Source organism: Cuculus canorus, chromosome 1 (assembly GCF_017976375.1).
Source record: "Cuculus canorus isolate bCucCan1 chromosome 1, bCucCan1.pri, whole genome shotgun sequence".
NCBI lineage: Eukaryota > Metazoa > Chordata > Aves > Cuculiformes > Cuculidae > Cuculus > Cuculus canorus.
The window spans coordinates 142,929,733-142,950,593 of record NC_071401.1 but is presented as its reverse complement, the minus strand read 5'-3'; the positions used below and the strand labels follow the sequence as shown (position 1 = coordinate 142,950,593).

At 38.0% G+C, this 20,861-nt stretch overlaps 1 protein-coding gene across 12 annotated transcripts in view; it reads left to right on the top strand.

The window, feature by feature from the left end:
- ERC1 (ELKS/RAB6-interacting/CAST family member 1) overlaps positions 1–20,861 on the top strand; it is a 302,814-nt gene that overhangs the window by 256,750 nt on the left and 25,203 nt on the right. For 7 of the 12 annotated variants that reach the window (XM_054067600.1, XM_054067591.1, XM_054067580.1 and 4 more), the window contains one exon: positions 10,227–10,328. In XM_054067600.1, the coding sequence (XP_053923575.1) occupies positions 10,227–10,328 (102 nt within the window). Of the gene's footprint in view, positions 1–10,226; positions 10,329–11,921; positions 11,989–20,861 lie in introns of all 12 variants that reach the window. The other 5 variants (XM_054067656.1, XM_054067639.1, XM_054067646.1 and 2 more) reach the window with 1 other exon arrangement.

Here is a 20,861-nt window from a genome sequence, read left to right as displayed (position 1 = left end):
GCAGGTTTTCTTTGGTAAAAGGTAAAGAGAATCAATGAAGGAAACACAGAGTATGGTAGAAGAGAGTAAGGTAAGCACAGTGTGGAGTGAAGCTGCACTGAAAAGGGAAGGAGAATTGTCAAATAAATAGTCGTAACAAAACAGAAGGAGACCTGTCAGCTCTGTCAAACAAAGCTTTTTCTGGTTTTGATAGAAATACTTGCCTGATATTTGAGATACTATGCACATAATTTAGAAGGCTTGCCTTCATATATTTATAGATTTTACAAGACTAACCTTATTGCTGATGCTTAATGTCGATGCTCAATTGCACAAGTTTAAGGTAATCACAGAAACCTTATAATATTGGAATGCATTTCCAGCCTCAACATACCTGAGATATCTTCTACATTCTGCTTTGTAAAACAGTTATCGCCAAGCTATCAAAGTTGTTAGGAGTGTTCATGCTCCAAAATGTGCCTCAGCTTGTTTTTCTCAATGCTTCATTGTCGTTTTTCTCTCCGTCGTTGAAATGTAAGACAGAATTTTTACTTTGGGCCCAGAAACACACCATGAGAGGGGAAAAATGAGCAAGAAGAGAAGTATTACTTCTCAGGATTTTTCAGCAGTTTGAGAAATGAGGGCCATGACAAAGACTGGTAGTTCTTTTTACATTATTATAGGAGTAGCATTTCACTTTTTAGTTCAAGTGAGTTGTCCTTTGTGGTGTATATCAAAGTAGGTTAAAGAGACTGAATAAACTGTATATATTAAACATTCAGCAGGCAGATGAACGTAAACATGAGACGTTTGCTGCTGTTCAGTTCAGAATTTATAGTGATTAGGCCTCCCAGAATCTTAAAGAAAGGCATGGAGCTCAGTATTGGAAAACTCCACTTCTGTGCAACATTTAATGCAAGGACATATTGAGAGACTACATCCAAATTCTTACATCTTGGATAAAACATGCTAGTTTGGACCAGCTTTTATCCTAAAGTCCTCCTAAGAAGAGTTTAAATGACAGCTCTATCCATCTGCTTAGCTGAGCTGTAGTTCCCACCAAATAGCTTTTCAATTTATTGACCATTTTCAACCAAATTTGACAGAGGGAAAAAAGTTGCAAAGATCATGTAACTTATAGGAACTTAATTAACATCCACAGCTGGGTAGAGGAGAAAAAACCCTGAAGTAATGCTCCCACACAGGGAAAGACAAGAAGAATTGAGCCGTGATATATTTTGTTTGGCTGTAGCACACGCATATGGCTGGCCATTCGGAACATACATACTTTCACACCGGTCCCAGCTGACTCTTGCCTGGAGACACCATGGGGGAGGCGGTCTGGAGGAAGAGATTATTACAGGGTTGAAGGCCATGCTTAGAAGATGTAGGAGACAAATCCAAAGCATGCAGATTTCATTAGCCAGCATAAAATGGGTAGTGAAGTGTGCTCCTGTGCTCTTCAAGGGTAGCCATGCTGTCTGCAAAAGACATCAGTTCTTAACTGATGAAAGAAGCAATGAAGACAGAACAATAGATCTAGAATGGATGTAGCGTCATGATTTAGCAAAAACCAATTGCTGTTAAGCTAATTTAAATAAATTAATCTTTTCTGCTTTCAGGCCACGTGTCAGCAAAGGATACTGATCTTATAGTCTCTGGCAGAAAATTCTGCAGTAAAGCCCTTCTTTGCCATGGCGTGGAACCGAGATCAGACTTTCCCTAACACACTGCACCATAGAGCAGGCTCATAACAGAAAAAAAACCTACCTACTTACATTAACCCTAGACTCCAGACACTTTATATGCTCACTACTGTTATATGAATATAAGCAATTTTCTTATTTCATCTTAGGAATTAAAACAGCAGCTCATTTTGCTTGCTGTTGCTGCCTTCAGGTCAATTTCAATAAATAATTTCTATGGTTTTGTGTAGTGTGAGGGATCCAGGATTCTTCGAGGATGTTGTCACAGGATACCATTTGTCCTTTTGATCCTGCCTGAAATTTTTTGATGTGTAGGCCACCCAGACTGTATAAATTAGGTTTACAATATGGGGGTAAATGTTCTTAGACTCCAGACTTTGCTCAGACATCTCTGAGATACAGGAAAATACACCTTAATGATATTTCTGCCTAAGACCCTTATATGGAGTGGAAAGATGCCAAAGAACTAATGTACTTAGTTTGCTCCTGAGTAGTTAACCATAAGAGAAAGAGAGATTTTTCTTTTGTTTTAGTTTCTTTGTAAAGCTGGGACTGGGAATATTCCAGCTCTTGTGAAACAAATAATTGAGAAAGGCAGTTTTCTTACCACTGATCGCTCAATACTAAACACAGCTTGAGGTACCTCTAAAGAGAGTACAAGAGAGCTAAAGGAACATGTACTGTAATGTTCATGTGGTATAACACAGTAAGGAATCCCAAACACAAGATCTGATTTGAATTGTCTTTTGTGTCACTGGTTTTCTTTATACAGGGATCATAGCAATAGATTTCAATAGAATTTGTCATCATGCAAATGCATAATTAGTTATTTATTCATCTTCTAAGGAACTAATAAAGTTCCAAGAGACCCATTGCTGTACAGGGGAAAATTAAGTTCAAAGTTTGTTTTTTAAATTCACCCACATATATCTATACATGCCAAGCCTCACAGAGAACTCCATATCTAGATGATCTGCCTCCTTTAGTTTAGTTCAAAGGTTTTTGAATATGAATTCTCCAGAATGAAGTTTCTCTGTAATTATCATATGTGGGGAGGTGAATAGAAAAATAAAATTATTAAGCAGGCTGATAAAGGCTTTCTCTTTATAATGTAGCTTAGTTGTAACATTGCCAACAGCCCATGCAGAAGCCTCTGTCTCAGGTAGAATCTGTGTTAAATCCTTGAGGCTTTGACAAACCCCAGCAGCTGCACACTGTGCATGCTTTTCATTGGGCTCACAAAAACAAAGGCTCTGGGATGTGCAGAACTGTAGTAACGGGAATGGTTTTATTTTGTGCAGCTGAACATTGGGTTTGTTTGCTGCTAAAAGGAATCTCAGTTGCTAGTCTTAAACATAGCAGAAAGGAAAGCCAAACCTAACTAATGATGTGTGTTTTAAATCTTACAAACAAAAAATGGCAACTCAGCTTGTACCATCTCTTTAGAAATTTGAAAAATGTCTCCTGCGTCATTAAATTTCATTAATGGGAAGGGGCATAGAATAAAATGATTGAAACAATCTTTGAGAGACCCTCTGCTTGAGGTAGGTGTATATTCAAGGCAGATAGTCTATACTTAAGGTAGTTACACATTCTAATCTCTGTTTCTGACAACCAAATTTCAGCAGGGAGCTGACTGAATATTTACAGAGAGTGTGTCTCACTGTGTGTTTTCAGCAAACAGAAAAGCACTACCTGAAAATATTTGCAGCAGCATAATTTTCAGAGATACTGAATCTGATGTACAACTTAGGAAAAAAAAATTGCCTGAGTTTCTCCTTTATATTTCTTAGTAGCAGAAAGGCTTCCAAGCTGTTGCATTTGCATGTGTATGCTTCCAGTGAAATATTCAACTCAGTTGAAATGGGATGACTCCTCTAACTCACTGCCACACTGTCTCCGCCACATATCCATTTGTCACAAGTACAGTCATTATATTAATGTTTACTTAATGTGGGGCTTTTTAAGCTCCACATTAAAGGATTAACAAAGCCTGTTTAGACTGGTGAGTAAAGCCAGAAATTACCCTACTCAAATATTTTACAAAAAATGACAAAGTAGTCACAGATGTCATGGTTTCTGCTGTGTTGCATGGTGAAGAAACAGATTTGATGTGAACTCTTTTGGTAAGTTACTGCAATGAGAGTACGAAGCAGACTAGATTAATGCAGAGAATGCACAGCTTACGAGCTAGTATCTGCTGTTTATTAGGGGTCTTGTCTAGAGATACAGAAATGTGTGATTCCTGTGAATAAACTTGGTTTCAAAAACTTGCCAGGGTAATGGTTACCAGAATTCCAGCTATCCTGCAGAAATGCTTCAGAAAAGTATGTATTCTCATTATGACATACAACTTAGTGCAAGCTTTCAAATGAAAACATTCTCTGAAATATACTATAAACAATGTCTGTAGTTAAATCTGTGAGTTTCAAATTTATATGTGGAATTCTACTATAAAAAGTTTGTTAGATCTGGGCAGGACTCATCTAGGTTTTACCAGCTATATTCTAGAATATGTCTCTGAGTTTCCCCTGCACTTTGTGGATCAGCATCAGTTCTGTTTTCTCTCATGTAATAATCTAACTGTGATGAAATCTATTAATTCAGTCTTCAGGGTGGAGGTGCACAAACAAGCTATTAGTGTAGCCTGCAGTGAACATAAAATAACTTACTCTTAGGAATCAATAGGTGAGAGTGCACTTGGAAGCAGTACGTCCGTGAAGGAAGCAATTAGGGATTCTTAAACAAAAATCACCATGGCTGCAGTTTTGGCAGCTAAAGTGTTATACATGTGTTGTTTGAAATTACATTTTTGTGGTGTTGCCTGCATTAGAAGTAGTCTACTCCACGGTAATTTCCTTATTTACCTGAACATTTAGTGATTATAGAATACAGGCAGTGGTAAACTATATGGTAACCAGAAAAAGCCTGGTGAAAGTATAGTGAAAGCCCTGCAGGAATATGAAACAACAAAAGAGAGCATATTTGAAAGAAGTGCTGATGCTGACCAGTCACATTTATGATTAGAAAAAGTTTATGTCATGTTTTTTCCTGGTGCTTTTTATTTTAATATAACTGCCTGCCGTACAAAGGGGTAGAGCAGAGGCCAGGGTTAAATAATGAAAAGCAAAAAGGGGCATTAAGCATAAACATATCAGTGAGGCAAAGGACAATTGCTGAATTTCTGGGGAGGGAAAAAAGGAGAGTGGATGTCCTAGTTTAGCACAAACCCACAGCCAGGTCAGTAACTAAACTGGGCAGCTTTTAGTCCCAATTCCACCCCCCGTGGGAAAGGGAGAAGGGAAATGAGAGAATGAGAGACTTTCGGGTTGGAAACTAACTCTAAAACATCTTTAATGAAACAAAAATAATAAAAAGAAAGGTAATTATAAGGGAATAATAAAATATATACAAAACCAATTCAAACTCCCCCAATGACCCTACGTCACCACTGACACTGCAGGACAGGCATGGGGAAGGTCCCAGACTGGACTCAGTGGCAGGCGGGAGCTGGACTCAGGGACTGGATCCAGGAATATGTGGATGGGTTCAGGCACAGACATTCAGGTGAGGTCCTCCCTGGATGTCGGCCATTGAAGAAGAGGGATCGCCCTTTGTGATCTCTAAGCTTTTAAATTGATTGTGGCATGTATAGATGGAATATTTTGTTGGTCAGGTTTGGGTCACCTGTCCTGTCTGCTTCTCCTAGCAAGGGGGACCCCCTTCTCTCCCAACTCTAGGATGGCCTTAATTTACAGAGGACTACGTGTGAGTAGTGGCCTCTCTGCACACCTTGGTGATAACTGTCAGGCATATCACTTCTAGAGGCAGCCACTGTCTGAAAAAATATTTTAATAAGCTTCAGCAGCTAAAGTTTTGAATGAGGCTTAGCTGAAAAGTCAGAGAATATATTCTGCTTTAACCCAAACCAGAACAGTGGGCAAGGTTGGTTAGTACTAGAGTATAGTCTAATATATAACTGGAGGAAGTTGAGGGTTTTTTAAATACAATACCCTTGCAAATGTTGTGCTTTAGACCTGTGGTTCGCAGACTCTGATCTGCGGAACCCTTGTGGCAAGTTCTCCACAGTCATTCTTGTCTTTCAGTTAGGAGCTTAAGAGTGTGCGATGGCTCTTGAGTAATTTTGAGTATTGACAGAAGTCTAAAGGGTTGGGGTCTGTTCTTTTGCATGGTGATGATTGGGAGACTAAAAAGTGTTGTTAAAGGCTTTGACAAGTTGTGGGGTGGGGTAATGGGAGGTTAAGGAATAAGGTTATGAAATCTATTATGTCAAGAGAGGAGAGGAGAGGAGAGGAGAGGAGAGGAGAGGAGAGGAGAGGAGAGGAGAGGAGAGGAGAGGAGAGGAGAGGAGAGGAGAGGAGAGGAGAGGAGAGGAGAGGAGAGGAGAGGAGAGGAGAGGAGAGGAGAGGAGAGGAGAGGAGAGGAGAGGAGAGGAGAGGAGAGGAGAGGAGAGGAGAGGAGAGGAGAGGAGAGGAGAGGAGAGGAGAAATTAGGAAACCTATTGACTTGGGGAGTTATGTCTTGTTTTTTTCGTTCTAGCATTTTATTTGCACATATATGAAGAAGGTACCTGTAATGGCTTACGGTATTTTTTTTAAGCAAAATTTGGATCTGACATCCAGTTTTGCTTACAAGTTCTGGAGGTTTGGGACAAAAGCATTCCTGACACAACCGATTTGTCTGCGCTGCTCATTTATTTTCTCACAGGACACAGTGGTTAAACCACTTTGTTGTTCATACTTTTTACAGTGATGTAGAAATGTTTGCCCTAAGATCTAAGCCATAACCTCATAAGGTGGGACAAGACTGTATAATAGCAGCATGACAAAGCAGTTCTGGACTGCAGGATGTTGGAGTGGTTCCCCACAGTAAAGTAAACTATTTGTTTTTAAAGCATTGCAACAGCCATATGTTGTAGAAATTTCCATTCTTTTGAACATTTTTTCCTGAAGAGGAGCAATAGGAAAGAAATTGAGATCATGTATTTTGAAAATTTCATAATGGAAGTTCATCAGCTAGCATTGCAGTCCTAAACAGAAGCTTTTTAACTTCATATTTTACATAAAGAGAACAAGAAAAATACTCTTATAATATGTGATATGATGTTTTGTTCTGTTCTGTTCTACTCTATTTTAGTCTAATCTAGTTTATATTTTCAACACTGCTCAGAATTTTAATGTTGGAAAATAATTTTTAGTGTTGTCTGTAAGAAAGTACACTGCTTTTCTCCCTTCTTTCTCCCAAGTAACAAGTGATAGGATGAGAGGAAATAACCTCAAGTTGCACCAAGGAAGGTTTGTACTGGATATAAGAAAAGTTTCTTTACTGAAAGAGTGGTGAAGCATTGGAACAGGCTGCCCAGGGAAGTGGTAGAGTCTCCATCGCTGGAGGTGTTCAAGAAGCATGTACATGTGGCACTTCGTGACATGATTTAATAGGCATGGAGGTGCTGGGCTGATGGTTGTACTTGATGATCTTAGAGGCCTTTTCCAACCTTTATGATTCAGTGATTCTGTGATTGTTCCATCTCTTGATTTTTGCATATTTCCCATGATACATGTGTAAATCAGTTTCTGTAGTGAAATTACAATACCAATTTTGGTGTTTTCTTGCCAAGACTTGTATATCACAAAGATGCACTCTTAGATTAACAGCAGAAACAATGGAAGGTCACCTTGGATTAAACAGGACAAATAGAAAATGTCCTTCTAATTGAACTGATCCTGTATAATTGTCACCATCACAATGCTGCAGAGATTGTTCTGAGTTAAAATGTTCAAAGGACTCTAATATAGCAGACCAGCTAAGTCATACTTAGCAACTAGGAGGAATTTTGAAACTGTTGTTAGTTCCCTCTTTGTTTGAAAACTCCAGCCTTCATAGCTATAAAATTATCGAAGATTATAAGCCCAAGTAATAAGAATTGCAGCATTTTTTAGATTGGAGAGGACCTCTGTATCCAATTACCTGCTGAGAGCTTCTCTAACTAGAGCTGCCTGCTCAAGGCCTTGCCCACTTGCACTTTCAATGTCTGCAAGGATGGAGATGCCACAGACTCTTGGCAGTGTGTTCGTGTGTTTAATGAGCCTCATTATGAAAAAAATTATCCTGCTCTCTTACAAGAATTTTCTGCGTTACGATTTACATCTGTTGTCTCGTCTTGTGTCCTGCAGGAAGAATGTGGCTTCATCTTCTCCTTTTCCTCCTGTTGAGTAATTAAAGAAGCCTCCTCTTTTTCAGGCTAAACAAGCCCAGTTCTCTCAGCCTCTTCTCATACCTCCTGCCAAGTATCAATAGTAGCTTATTCTACTCGAAGTGGCAGAAGTACACAACATCTTTAACTCCACTTCAGAATTTTCTGAGGGATACTGTGTTTTAAATATTTAGATTTTTATATTCGTCTGTTGCTGTATTAGCACCAACGTAGTTTTTAGTCATGTAATATCATAAAACATGCTGCCTCTCTCTGGGAAGTGCTACTTTTTCTCTCAGAAAAGTTAATGTGCTGTTCTAATATTCTGCCTTTTTAGTAGATTTTTTCCACATGCACACTGAAAGTCATGTAAGAAGAATTACTTATTATCAGAAACAAAAATTTCCAAAGAAATGCGAAATAATTTAAAATCAGTAGCTGTCATTGCAAAGAAGAAATTGTTACAAAGAGCCAAACTTAAATATAATAAAATAATAAATATGGAGAAAACGCCTTTACAATAAACTGGGTGTTTAAATATTGATGTAGTATATTTCAAATAGTGATTTATGAATGATGAGTCAGACTTGGAATTCAAAACTGGTTTGACAAAAGAGAGCAAACAATATAAAGATTTTGCATGATTAAATTGCTTATTGCTTAATCTCAGTTTACTATTAGCTTTTGTTAAACCAGTCCAAAATAAAATAAAATCCAGATTCAAACTCTGGACCTTCTCTGTAAGGATCTGAGTATTGTTAAGTAAAATCTGCATTCTCTAGCCTCAAGATGCTCATTAAAATTACAGTTTTCAGTGAGAAATGATGCAGTTATGAAGGGATTAAATCAACGGCCGGCTTTTTTGCGGTGAACTTTGAGCTTTCATTAAAGACATTTAATTTTAGTGCATCTCTGTTGGTTTAGTTTGTCTAGCTGTACATAATTTACTGTGTATCATATCTAAGATAGGTCTGGCTAGCCTTTTTATTTTTTTGGAATACAAAGATTTCACAAAACTTAGACTGGAGCTTTGTCTACGTTATGAGCTGGGAGGAGAGGTGCCATCACTCTGTTTCGGGTCTGCTCCAGATGTGAGTGCCCGATAACAGTGGCACCCAGATAGCTTGAAGTGAAGCAACTGACATAGGGGTGGCAGTTTGCTTTGCAGGACCCCAGACCCAGCTGTCTTTCGTACTCCCTTCTAGGGTGCTGCTGGAGTGTCATTGAATCATAGAATCATTAATTTGGAAAAGACTTTAGAGATCATCAACTCCAATCATACGTGTCTACTACTAAATGATATACCCAAGCACCTCATCCATGTACCTTTTAAACACCTCCAGGATGGTGACATTGCTGCCTGAATGGTCCTTCTATGCCCTGCTGAGTGGGTGGGATATTTTTCCCAAGTCAATTTCTTTCCTTGTGTGTGTGTAGGTGCTTGGGGACCTCATTTCAGGATAGTAAGTTAAAAGGGCTTTATGTCGCTAACACTGACCTTTGTAGACACAGTCATATAATGTTCATTGCAATTTCAAGGAAAGGTATTTAATGTAGCCTTACACAATTTATTTTACATTTTGTGTTTTAAAAAATTGTATATCCTCTGGATCTTGAAATTTCCTGAGAAGCTGAAGAAAAGCTAACAACATGCTAAGAAACTTGACTCATATTTTGTTAATTCTTTCCTTGATTGTATGCAGTTTCTAATTTTATACATCTTTATTATGTCATCTTTTCTTCCCAAAGACATATTTATTAATTTTTAATTTCCTTACGGGAAGGGTTTTTTTATAATTCACATTTTTCTGACCAATCTCATAATTTTCCTACTGTTTGGTTTATCGGTTGAAAACTGATTTGCATGTTGAAACTGGGTAGACTTCTTAAGTAGCAAGCCGTCTTCTGTGTTCCTGTTTTCAGCTTGTTTACTTTTTTTAATAGATTTGATTTTAAACGACTTAGCTAAATCTATCTGATGTTTTCGTTGAATTGCTCTCCAAATTGGTGTTTGAACTTCAATCTCAAGATTCTATAAGAAGGAATTAGTTTCTTTGTACAAACATGTGCGGCACAAGGTTGAGTAGGTGCAACTGAGATGAGCCACTTAACTGCAAAACTGATTTTATCCTCAAAGTGAAGTACTTAGAATCCCTGTTTTTACCAGCTCTCTAGGGCAATACTGACTACTGTTTTATGCATGTGTCTTTTCTTTTTCCATGTGTGAATTTTGGGTATACAGGATAGCATAAAATGCACTATTTCCTTTAGTCTCTATGATCATAGAAGGTAGATTGAGGTTATTCTTTTGGTTTTCTTTTTAATAGACTCAGAACCGTATGAAACTGATGGCTGACAACTATGAGGATGACCACCTCAAATCCTCATCCCATTCCAACCAAACCAACCACAAACCCTCCCCTGACCAGGTAATGTGTTTCTCTATTTTGCTTTTAAAGTAATTTTTACTATGGGGTCTGAATATTTTGAGTCCTATGTAATTTTCCCTGACATACGTGCAGTACCTTTGAGCAAAAATAGCCTTACAGAGCTGCAGTTATAAACCAGAAATGGCTGTTGCTGTTGTGTCGGCTTCCTTGAAAACCCCTGAAATGTGAACAAACAGTTCCTGGTACCAAGCTGTTATTAAATGGGTGGAGAAAAGGGGGCGGACAGTGACAGGGCAGAAAGAAATGTTATTCTCTTAGCATCCAAGACTGGAGTCCTGTCTGGCATATTCAGACTTTTGTAACTCAGGTTTACTGCTTCAGTGTGTGGAGTGTCCAAGGCTGTTTCTTGTCTTCAGTAGCAGGAAATCATGCTGCAGGATCAGCTTTCTGATCTATGGATTGCATACGAGCAGTTCCCTTCATTTCCCATGAGGAAATCCCAGCCTCCATGCCAAATGAGCACAGACTGCTCCCTCGCAAAGTCAATGGGCCGTGAACTGAAGGAAAATCAATTTACCATCTCCAAGGCAGCGAGGAGCCTCCTGTGTCATTTACAAAGCACAGCCGTGTGCTTGATAACTAGCAGAGAGATTACCTATCCCTTGGGTAGCACAGAAAATGCCAACATAATTGCATATCCCATGTTGTAATCTCATCCATTCCAGTTTAATTAAAATATTAGTGATCATTAATCACTGCCTTGACAAAGTGAAGGAATGTTTGGCACTCCTCTTTGCCCTCTGGCTCATCTAGAAATTGTTGCGATTTGAAGGAAGGCATCTCAGTCTAGACTTTTAAGCACCAACCTAGTGATATGCAAGAGTTATGAGTAAGGTACAAGAGGAAAATAGCAAAAAAACACCTCAATTACGTATTCACCTTGCAAAAATAGATCTTTAAAAATCTCTTTTCACGTCTGTATCGGAATACAGTAAGAGATGTATACAAGCCAGAAAATTCTTATTTTCAGGGCAACTTGCTTTTGCATCTTGTTTTAATACCCTCCTCCAGATGGTAAATAAAGAACTGTAAATCAACTGCCTTGAATTTTCTGCAATGTTTTTGGAAAGAGTTGGTCTCAGCTTCTTTGGGAGAGTGCAAGTGCTGCAAATTAAATGGCTTTCCTAATCTTGATTTGGAGGAAATGTTAGAATATCTGTTGTTTTTGCACTGTGAGTCTATAGTGAAATGAAGCCATTTCCAGAATGTCACTGTAGTACATGCCTGCAAATGAAAGCAGCACAGCATTCACAGATGAAATGTAAAGATAAAATGTGAAGAAAAGATAAAATTTAAACATTTAAGGAAATTCTTGGAAAGACCAAGGGGAATGGGGAGGAGAGGGCGGGAGGAGGGTCTGATTGCACTTTCCCTTCGTGTAAGGACATTTTAAAAGCTGACAAGAGAGCAAAGAAAGCTGTACCTCAAGGTGGCTAAGAAAATTGCATAAGGAATTAAACACTTTGTGTTGCTTTTTGTACTTACATATGTGCTTTAAATACTAACCAACTCTTTATTTCATTCCCATGCTGCTCTGGGGCTTTTCTCCCATTGCCACCTCTGCACCGCTAGGATGAGGAGGAGGGTATTTGGGCATAACCAGTCAGATGCTCTTAGTTCAGCCATTTTGTTCAGAACGGTGAGAATCAACTTTTCTTGCCAATAGAAAAGTTTCCGACAGTCACTCTCACATCTCGCTCCTGTGTGCTTTGTGAAACCTGGTTGTGCTCCTTCCCCTTGCTTGTGTAATGTCTGCATGAGGGCATTTCTCATGTGTTTATGTGTAGTTTGTGATTTTCTTCTTCTAATCATCATGTCATTGTTTCGTGATGTCGTGGGGAGAACTTTCCAGGGCATGTAATTGAGTTTCTATGTAAAGCAAACTCTTAATGCGTACGAGAGAACAGGAAATGTCTCTCATATCATTTATCATTGACTTCATGGAGGAAATGTTTTCAGTCGGATTCTTTTTCAAAGCAGTTTGCACTGTAGCCAAATCTATGTATGCTTTTTCAATTCTGGTTAGTAAAGAATTTGCTCAGAGATAATGTTCCTCCTGAAGATAATGTTCCTCCTCAAAGTTTTAAGCATGTTGAGATCTGCTGCCAAGATTGCTGCCATGCATGCTGACCTTACTAGTCACAGATATTTATCAGCTCAGAATAAATGATACTTGATCTGGACTAGGGATATAAATTTCCTATAAATTTGAAGACAAAGAGGAGTATCCCCTTTAACTTTCTCTCTCCCTTCCATCTCTCTCTTTCTCTCAAAACAATGGGGGAGAAATTAGTAGTTGTCATTTTGTTTCTCTATGTCTGCGCCCACAATTATCTCTTTTCTGCCATCAAATTATCTCTACAACAACCCGTATTTCCAGAAGAGAAGGCAGTGCACAGAGGAGAGCCCTTCTCCTCATGGCTGTTCTCTAGCAAAGAAGAAAAAATCCTTTACTGACCATGAGCCTTGACATAGAACTATAAAAGTCAAGTATCAGTTATTAGTCTACAGTACATACGATTCATTTATGCCTTGTAGTATCATTTTAAAGCAGAATAAATTTATTTGAAGTACTTAAAGTGTTGTAAAGGACTGAGATGTGATGACAATATTTTAAAAATTTATATGAATCTTTTTCTTCACTTATCCTTTTAAGAAAAAATATTTCACATTAGTTTCTTCGCTGTTTTTCCTCAGAATTTGGTTTTTCCATATCAGTTATTTGAAAGAGAGCTCTTCTGGAAATTTCTATGGAAATTTTGTACCATTGAATTTCTGAAAAATATTACTTTATATTAGATCTTTAAAATATTCATGAAAGAATTTCTTTTCTCATTTCTTTGCACTTCTCCATTGACCACAGACTTACATGTCTGTCTGACTGTATAGATCAGATTCTTCTTTTCAAGTCAACCCTCTGAAAAATTTAATCCAGCTGTGGCAGTGTCAAACTTGAATTTCATGCCTTGGGGTTTGAACTGAGAAAATCTCTTCAGTGGAAAAATTGATAAAGTGTTTCATTAATTTACGCTTATTGTTGATTTCGCATTCTTTTTGAATCATCACTCTTGCAATGGTTCTCTGTCAGTTTATGATGTTAAAAGTTTTACATGTAATGATTGCAAAGATCTGCTGAACCACAGCAGGAAAGATCAGGTAAGTGAGTGATGAAGAAGATGGTCACTATGAAGGTAGGAATAATTGTGATTTTCATTCTAGAGCAAATTTTGGGGTTGTGTAGAAAATACTGATATAAAGACCTTTTTCTTTTCCTCTCCCATGTGCTGATACATTTATGACTGCAACTGTGCGCAGAGTATGCTTTTTCTTAGTTTACTGAATTAATGGCTATTTCACATTAAATATTGCATATCTCTCTCCTTTGTACTTGAAGCATTTTCCTCAGGAAAGCATGTTACAGAATATCCTAGTCAAAATAATGAGGCAGCCAGCATCCTTCCTTACATGCATCTCTTCTGAGAAACATGTCAGCCTCAAGATTGTCTTGCCTACATCATCAGGGAAAGTATAAAGGTGATTGATGCTTCCCAAGCCAGTTATTCCAAACAAAGTACATGTTTTCACCATGATGTTCCATGTACATTTAAAAAAAGTCCATATTCTTTTTGCAAAGGGGAAGATATTTTAAGTTACAGAGTCCCCAAACTTCATGTGTTAAATTAGATATAAGTATTACAATGATTAAAAAGTGATAGAATAGATAGAATCCTAATAGAATAGGATTTGGCGATACCTTTGTTTTTTAAAATTCCTTTAGGTCTGAGGATGTAATCATCTCTGGTCAACACTGAAGATAAATAGAAGACCATCAAAATATGTACAACAGCAAACTACGTTATTATTTTGTATATTTTGGAGTTTAATGCTTTTCCCCTCCAGCATTCTAGAACTGACTGAATTTAATAGTCAGATATGCCAGTTCTGTACATGACAGCATTATCAGATATAAATTCCCAGAAATGGAGCTCTGTTTCTCAACATACGTGCCCTCCCTAGTAGTTTCTTAGAATGCTAGTTTGCATTTCAGTTTACAGTTCAGTTTAAATACCATTTTTCATCCTGAAACCGTCTTTCCCAGCATTTTTCTCCGGGCTTGTTTCCTTGCTGTCTGAATTTCTTATGACTCCTGTTAATTCCTCAGATGGAGCTCTATCCTCCTCTACATCTAAGCAGATTCCAATATGCTTCTCATGAGGATGCACCTTTGTCTTTCTCAAATGCTAGAAGGGTTATTCACTTCTACATAAAATAATGTGAATTTACACTTCATTATATCTATTACATACAAAATGATATGTGTGTATCTCCTTGTCAGTATGTACCATGCATGCGCTGTTTTGGGGGAAAGAAGAAGCAAAGCTGCATAAGAAGGTCGATATGAGCCGACAATGTGCGCTCACAGCCCAGAAGGCCAACCATATCCTGGGCTGCATCAAAAGAAGCGTGGCCAGCAGGGCGAGGGAAGTGATTCTGCCCCTCTATTCCTCTCTTGTGAGGCCTCATCTGGAGTACTGTGTCCAGTTCTTGAATCCTCATCATAAGAAGGGGAATGGAACTGTTGGAACAGGACCAGAGGAGGGCCACAAAGATGATCAGAGAGCTGGAGAACCTCCCGTATGAGGACAGTCTGAGAAAATTGGGGTTGTTCAGCCTGGAGAAGAGAAGGCTCCGAGGAGATCTTATAGTGACCTCCCAGTACGTGAAGGGGCTACAGGAAAGCTGGGGAGGGGCTGTTTACAAAGGTTTAAAGTGACAGGACGAGGGGTAATGGGTATAAACTGGAGAGGGGCAGATTGAGACCAGACGTGAGGAAGAATTTCTTCACTATGAGAGTGGTGAGGCACTGGCACAGGTTGCCCACAGAAGTTGTGGGTGCCCCATCCCTGGAGGTGTTCAAGGCCAGGTTGGATGGGGCCTTGGGCAGCCTGATCTAGTAGGATGTGTTCCTGCCCATGGCAGGGGAGTTGGCACGGGATGATCTTTAAGGTCCCTTCCAACCCAAACTATTCTATGATTCTATGACGTTATAAACTTCCAGGACTAATCAGTTCATCTAGTTTTCTTGTGAAGCACAGCAATGCTACCTACAACGTGAGGAAGTCTGGGTGTGGTTCAGAAATCTGCTTGTGTTACCTCTGCCCATCAAAACTGAGAAGGACCTGCTTTTTTCGAATGGGTGTAGTAGGCATAGGATCACAAAAAACTATTGGAAGAGTTAAAGACAGTTAAATTAAAGGAAACATGGGAAAGCTAAGGGCAACAATAGAGGAAGAACAAATTTGAAACTCTGAGAACTGAAAGATTTAGCCTGGTATGTAGTTTATACATATTGTCTGTGCATTTTTAAGTATGCATGCTGTTGTAGAGCGTTTTTCTTCCCATATTCTGTAATTCTGGCTTGCAGTAGGAGTTGGAGCCCACTATGCAAGCTTTTTGAACTCATTCTGTGGAAGCATTTTCTATAAAAAGTTGCCAGCAAATCCTGAAGTCATGGGTATGCCTGCTAAGGAGCAAAACATTTGGTTTTGATGTGCTTGAATTCCAGGAACAAAATGTGAAAATTAATCTTATGCTTAGTTGACTAACAGTGGAATGGTGAAAGAGCTAGCATTGAATTGCATGGAAATGGGGATCTTTGAAGACTATGAAAATGTTGGGAAGTTCCTGTCACTGTAAAAATGTTGGAAGACAAAAAGCAATTTTTGACATTTTTCTTTAAAATTTGTCAAACTCCAGTTTTAAAACAGAAGCGGTAAATATTGCAAGTTGACAGCTGAAGACACTAGGGTAATTTAACACCTCTCAAGATTTCAGAGGTGATGACTGTGGTGGAAAGAGGGTTAAGTCGTATCAGGAAAATATTTGAATAATATTTAAGAACTGAAAAACAAGTCAATTCAAATAAATGTCATAGACTGCTAGTCAAAACCAATCTAAATTGTAATTTGCAGTGTTGCCAGATTACAAGTATGCATTGTGTACCAAAAGTTACATTTTTAGTGATGTAATTTGACTTTGCCAAGAGTTCTTCTGTAGATAGGAGTCATCTAAACTTAAGAAATAAAACAGGGGGAAAGTCATCAATGTGAAGAATGTTTAAAGAATTCAGTTTGAATATTTAACGATTTTTTTTTTAATCAATAACTTATAATATTCTAAAGGACATCTTAATGAAGGTACTTTTTGCAAAGCAGTCCCGTTCTAAATAGCCATCTGTGATTGTTAAATGGTAATGGAGCTTAAGCGATTGTATTACTTTTTTTATTACATTTATTGTATTTTGTATTACATTTATTGGGACAAAGATATTAAACAGGATTGCAGTAAGAATGACAGAAATGGTTAAATCTCACAGATAAGTTGATAGTGGTAGACATAGGGAAAAAACAACTGAATGATCAAAATTATAAACCATGTGTTTCTTACTTGTATATGCAGAGCCATTTTGTCTCACCCCTAGGAATGCTCAGGATGAGCATTCACAAATTCAGCTTTGTTGTGGAAGGAGTATTTATTTATTCCGATTTTACAGCTAAAAAGAAATGCACAATGAATGGACACATTGTCAGCCAGCATACATAGCTATTCAAACAGATTTAAAGGAAAGCAGCAGAAGTAGATAACAGGCAATAGTCTGAAGATCTGTTACTACTATGGTGGTAGAGTAAGAGGGATGGAAATAATGACATTGAAAGCAGGACATCACAGGACTTAATTTAACCTTTGCTACAGCTGTCAAACCACACAAACTTTTCTTTGAGATCACTACAGAACTAAAAGCATCCATACTTTGGGAAGTTTAAGGAGAATATTTATTTTTTTCTACATTATTTGGTGCTTGGATTAATATACTGATTTCTTTTAACTAAGTAAATATCTTATTCATGGTGAGTTCTATTTTCAGATGGCTACACAGAGGTTCATTCGCTGCATAAATGTGACCTTTCTCTCCACAAGACACTTTTTATGCTGTAAGCATTAAAAGTGTAGAGAGCTGCTCATCCTACTATTACACCTTTAGGTTCTCAGTAATGTCACTTATGACACTGTGACCTCATAAGCCTTTTAAATAAAGTTATTTTCAATATGGTCTTTTTAATTGTTAGGTCATGCAGAATGGTCAAAACCACCAAGCTTTCATGCCTGGCTCGTATTACACTGTAATTTACTGGACACAGTACTAGACCACAATTTAGAAGATAAATTCTTTCCTGGCATCGTCTCCAACCACTCACTTGTTCTGTTTTTTGCCTGTCTCAAATTTTCTGATTGTAAAATGAGCTGAAGTTTTTGTAAAGTGGAAGTTCTGCTTGGAAAAAGTGCTATATAAGTGCTAGGCAATATTATTATATTATATTCTAAAATAGTCTTGTTACAGTGATATGATGGTGATTCTAATACCTCATTTTGAACTTGTTCACAAAATTAGGCTAGGTTTTTATTCTATTCAATTTATTACTACTTCTTATTTTTCCTTCCAAAATCCTATTCCTTCCCCAAAAAAGGCGAAAATAACCCATATGTTAAACGTTTCAAGGAGCTGCCATTCCAGCATATCGAACAAAGCTCTTGAGACTGCCGCCACTTCTTCTTCATTGTTGTCTTTTGTCCTCTGAAGGGTCATTTCTTCCCCTTTCTAAAAATCTACAAACTAATTGTATTACGTATAATAATCCCTTATAGTATGTCCATTACAGTTCATGTGTGCAAAAACACCGGAAGCATGTGTCTTATGCTTGTCTTAGAGACATAGACCGTGCAAAATGTGAAGGCAGGTACGTGAAATAATCTTACTTTATTTAAACATTAGCACTTGGCCTGACTGAGAGATAAGATGCCAGATTTGGTTTGTCATACTGGTGATAACCAGGTCTCCTCATTCCCACTTCACAAATGGGCAACTCTTTAGTAAGAAATCTAACGTGATGCACTCAAATAAGGTGATGTAACTAATTAATTGCTACAAGGGCAGCACTTTGAATACAATTATCCCAGTTAATCACAGGACCTGCTTTCCGTCTCTGCTTTTCTGGAGCTCTGCTTATGTGAGCATCATTGTTAATTATGAAACTGAAAGATTCCTGTGCCATCAAGTTCAGACAAGGAAACACAAAGAGTTCATGGACTGATGGTTACTACTCTGAGGAATTACAATTCAAAATCCTGGTTTAGCCATCATACAATCATCTATTCTTTTCAAGCCTTTTCAAGCTTTGCCTTTTTTTCAGAGAATAACCTTTTCTCCATTGGCTGAGGTAACTCTGAATACAATGGATTGCCTTTTGTGGCGACTTGCTTGCTTTAGTATAAGTAGCAGTCCTGTTATGGTGGAGTGCACAACTTAAATAATACTTAATATTTTGTTTTATGATTAATCTTTTACCATTTGGAAACCATGCCTTTCCACCATATTTTATTCTATACCCATGCTGCCATGTAATCTTTTACCCAATAAGTACTCTTAGACTGGGATAGACCAGTCTGGAGAAGAATGCTGTCCTTAAAATGATGTCAGCTTCTGCTCCTAGTCCTTTCCCTGTTTCTGGGAACAGTTCTTTTCCTAGCTTCTTTATTTAAAATGCACATTATTTTGCTATCTGTGTAGCTATTTTAAGTTTGAAGAATATATTCTCTGTTCAAGAGTGTTATATCTGTGAGAAGAAAAGAGCTGATACACTGTTCATCTTCTTTCTGATCCCAGAACGATAAGACTTAAGATTTCCAGATGGAAATTTGTAATCTGCAGCTCTGGGATGAATTAAGCACTCACAACAGAGGTGTAACTGGATTATATCACCATCTTCCTATTATTCTTACAGATCAAAGAACACAAGTAGATACTTATATTCTGAAATGTTCAAAACAGACGGCCAGTTTCTTTTTGTACAGATTTGTGCTTTTCAGCAAAACAATTGCAAGAAGGCCTACCAAATGAGATTATGCCAGGTCTGTGTCTTATTTTATATATTTGATTTGCAGCTGAACATTGTCTTTTACTAGTGGCTTAGTATTTGCAGCAAGTAGGAATTCTGTTCTCAAGAAAACTTTTTTGTTTCTGGCCACTTCCAGGACAGTTGTTGCTTACAGCTATACTATTTCCCAATTACTCTGCTGTTTAGATTTCTTATAGCGCTTGTCTACACCCCAGAATGCAACCACATGAGGCCAGAAGCTTCTGCAAACTACGAATACACTGTTGGTGACATAAAGGAGAGGGGACTTTACCCCTAGCATTCATAGACATGATAGAGACAGAAGAGGAATAGCTGCAACCAGCCTGGGGTGTCACTGCCAGCACTTTTTAGTTGTCAGTTAGGAGGAAAGAAACTGAGGGAGGGGAGAGGTGAACGATATTAAAGTAGAGAAGGAAACAAGCCCAAACCTGCTTTCCAGCATATTAACTATGAAAATAAGCTCAAGAGACATATGACTAAAATAAAAACTGATAAGGGCATGTAGCCAATCTAGACGCTATATTTTCCTGGCTGGTAGAGTTCATAATTACTGATGGAGATGCCAGGATTTCAAGTTCTAACTCATAGTAGACTTACCACAGGCAGTTCAGCTACATCTGATCACTTTATGCGATGTATAGGTAGGAATTACTATACTGTTGTGCTTTGCTTAACAACGGGGTATGGTTCCAACCACAGTGGTGTTAGCTGATTTCATCATTAAGCGAGTTGATTTATACGCCTGACCTGGTAGAACCTTCCCTAACCTAACCAAGCCTCAAGTAAACTAATGTAACACTAATATAATACATATTTCAGGTAAATTAATAGTAATTATTGAGATACAGTAATAATACATTAATAACATTAATACTGTAGTAATAATAATGCTTTAATGTACTGTACTTACTAGCTGCATCATGGAGCTGGAGTTTTCTACCCCTTGTGAAGTGGGGCAGAGGGGTTGTTTAAGACAACTCCATGCCATCACAATAGAGGATAATTTCAAAATGATTTATATAATTCTAATACAGGACAGTACTGGATTACACTGCATAATTTCTTTTCTTGTTGAATGCACCAAGCCTAGAGCATAGCCAATTTTAATAACACTTTTTCCTTCTGCATGTTGCTTTATCACTTTTACCTTGGTTTCCAGGTCTATTACCTTCCTTTGATTCTTAGGAGCGCTTGTAGAATCTGATTGCTGTCTTTTAGGGGCCATATTGAATGAAAATAGGGTGTATGTAAGAGCACTTTCAAGCAAATGGTACTGTAAGTGTGTTTGTTTACATAGTCCATGTTGTTTACATCTTTATGGAAGCTCCCTCATTAAAGTGCAGTGTCATTGACTGGGGTCTCATTAAGCAGGGCATGAAAGTGTTTGTGTATGTTTAAATAGGTGTAGGTATTAATAGGATTTTGCATTTAAGGTTGGACTAGATGATCCTGAGGTCCTTTCCAACCTTGTATTCTATAATTCTGTGATTTGAACGTAGAGCAAACAACTCTAAAAAGAATTCCTAAAGATGGATAC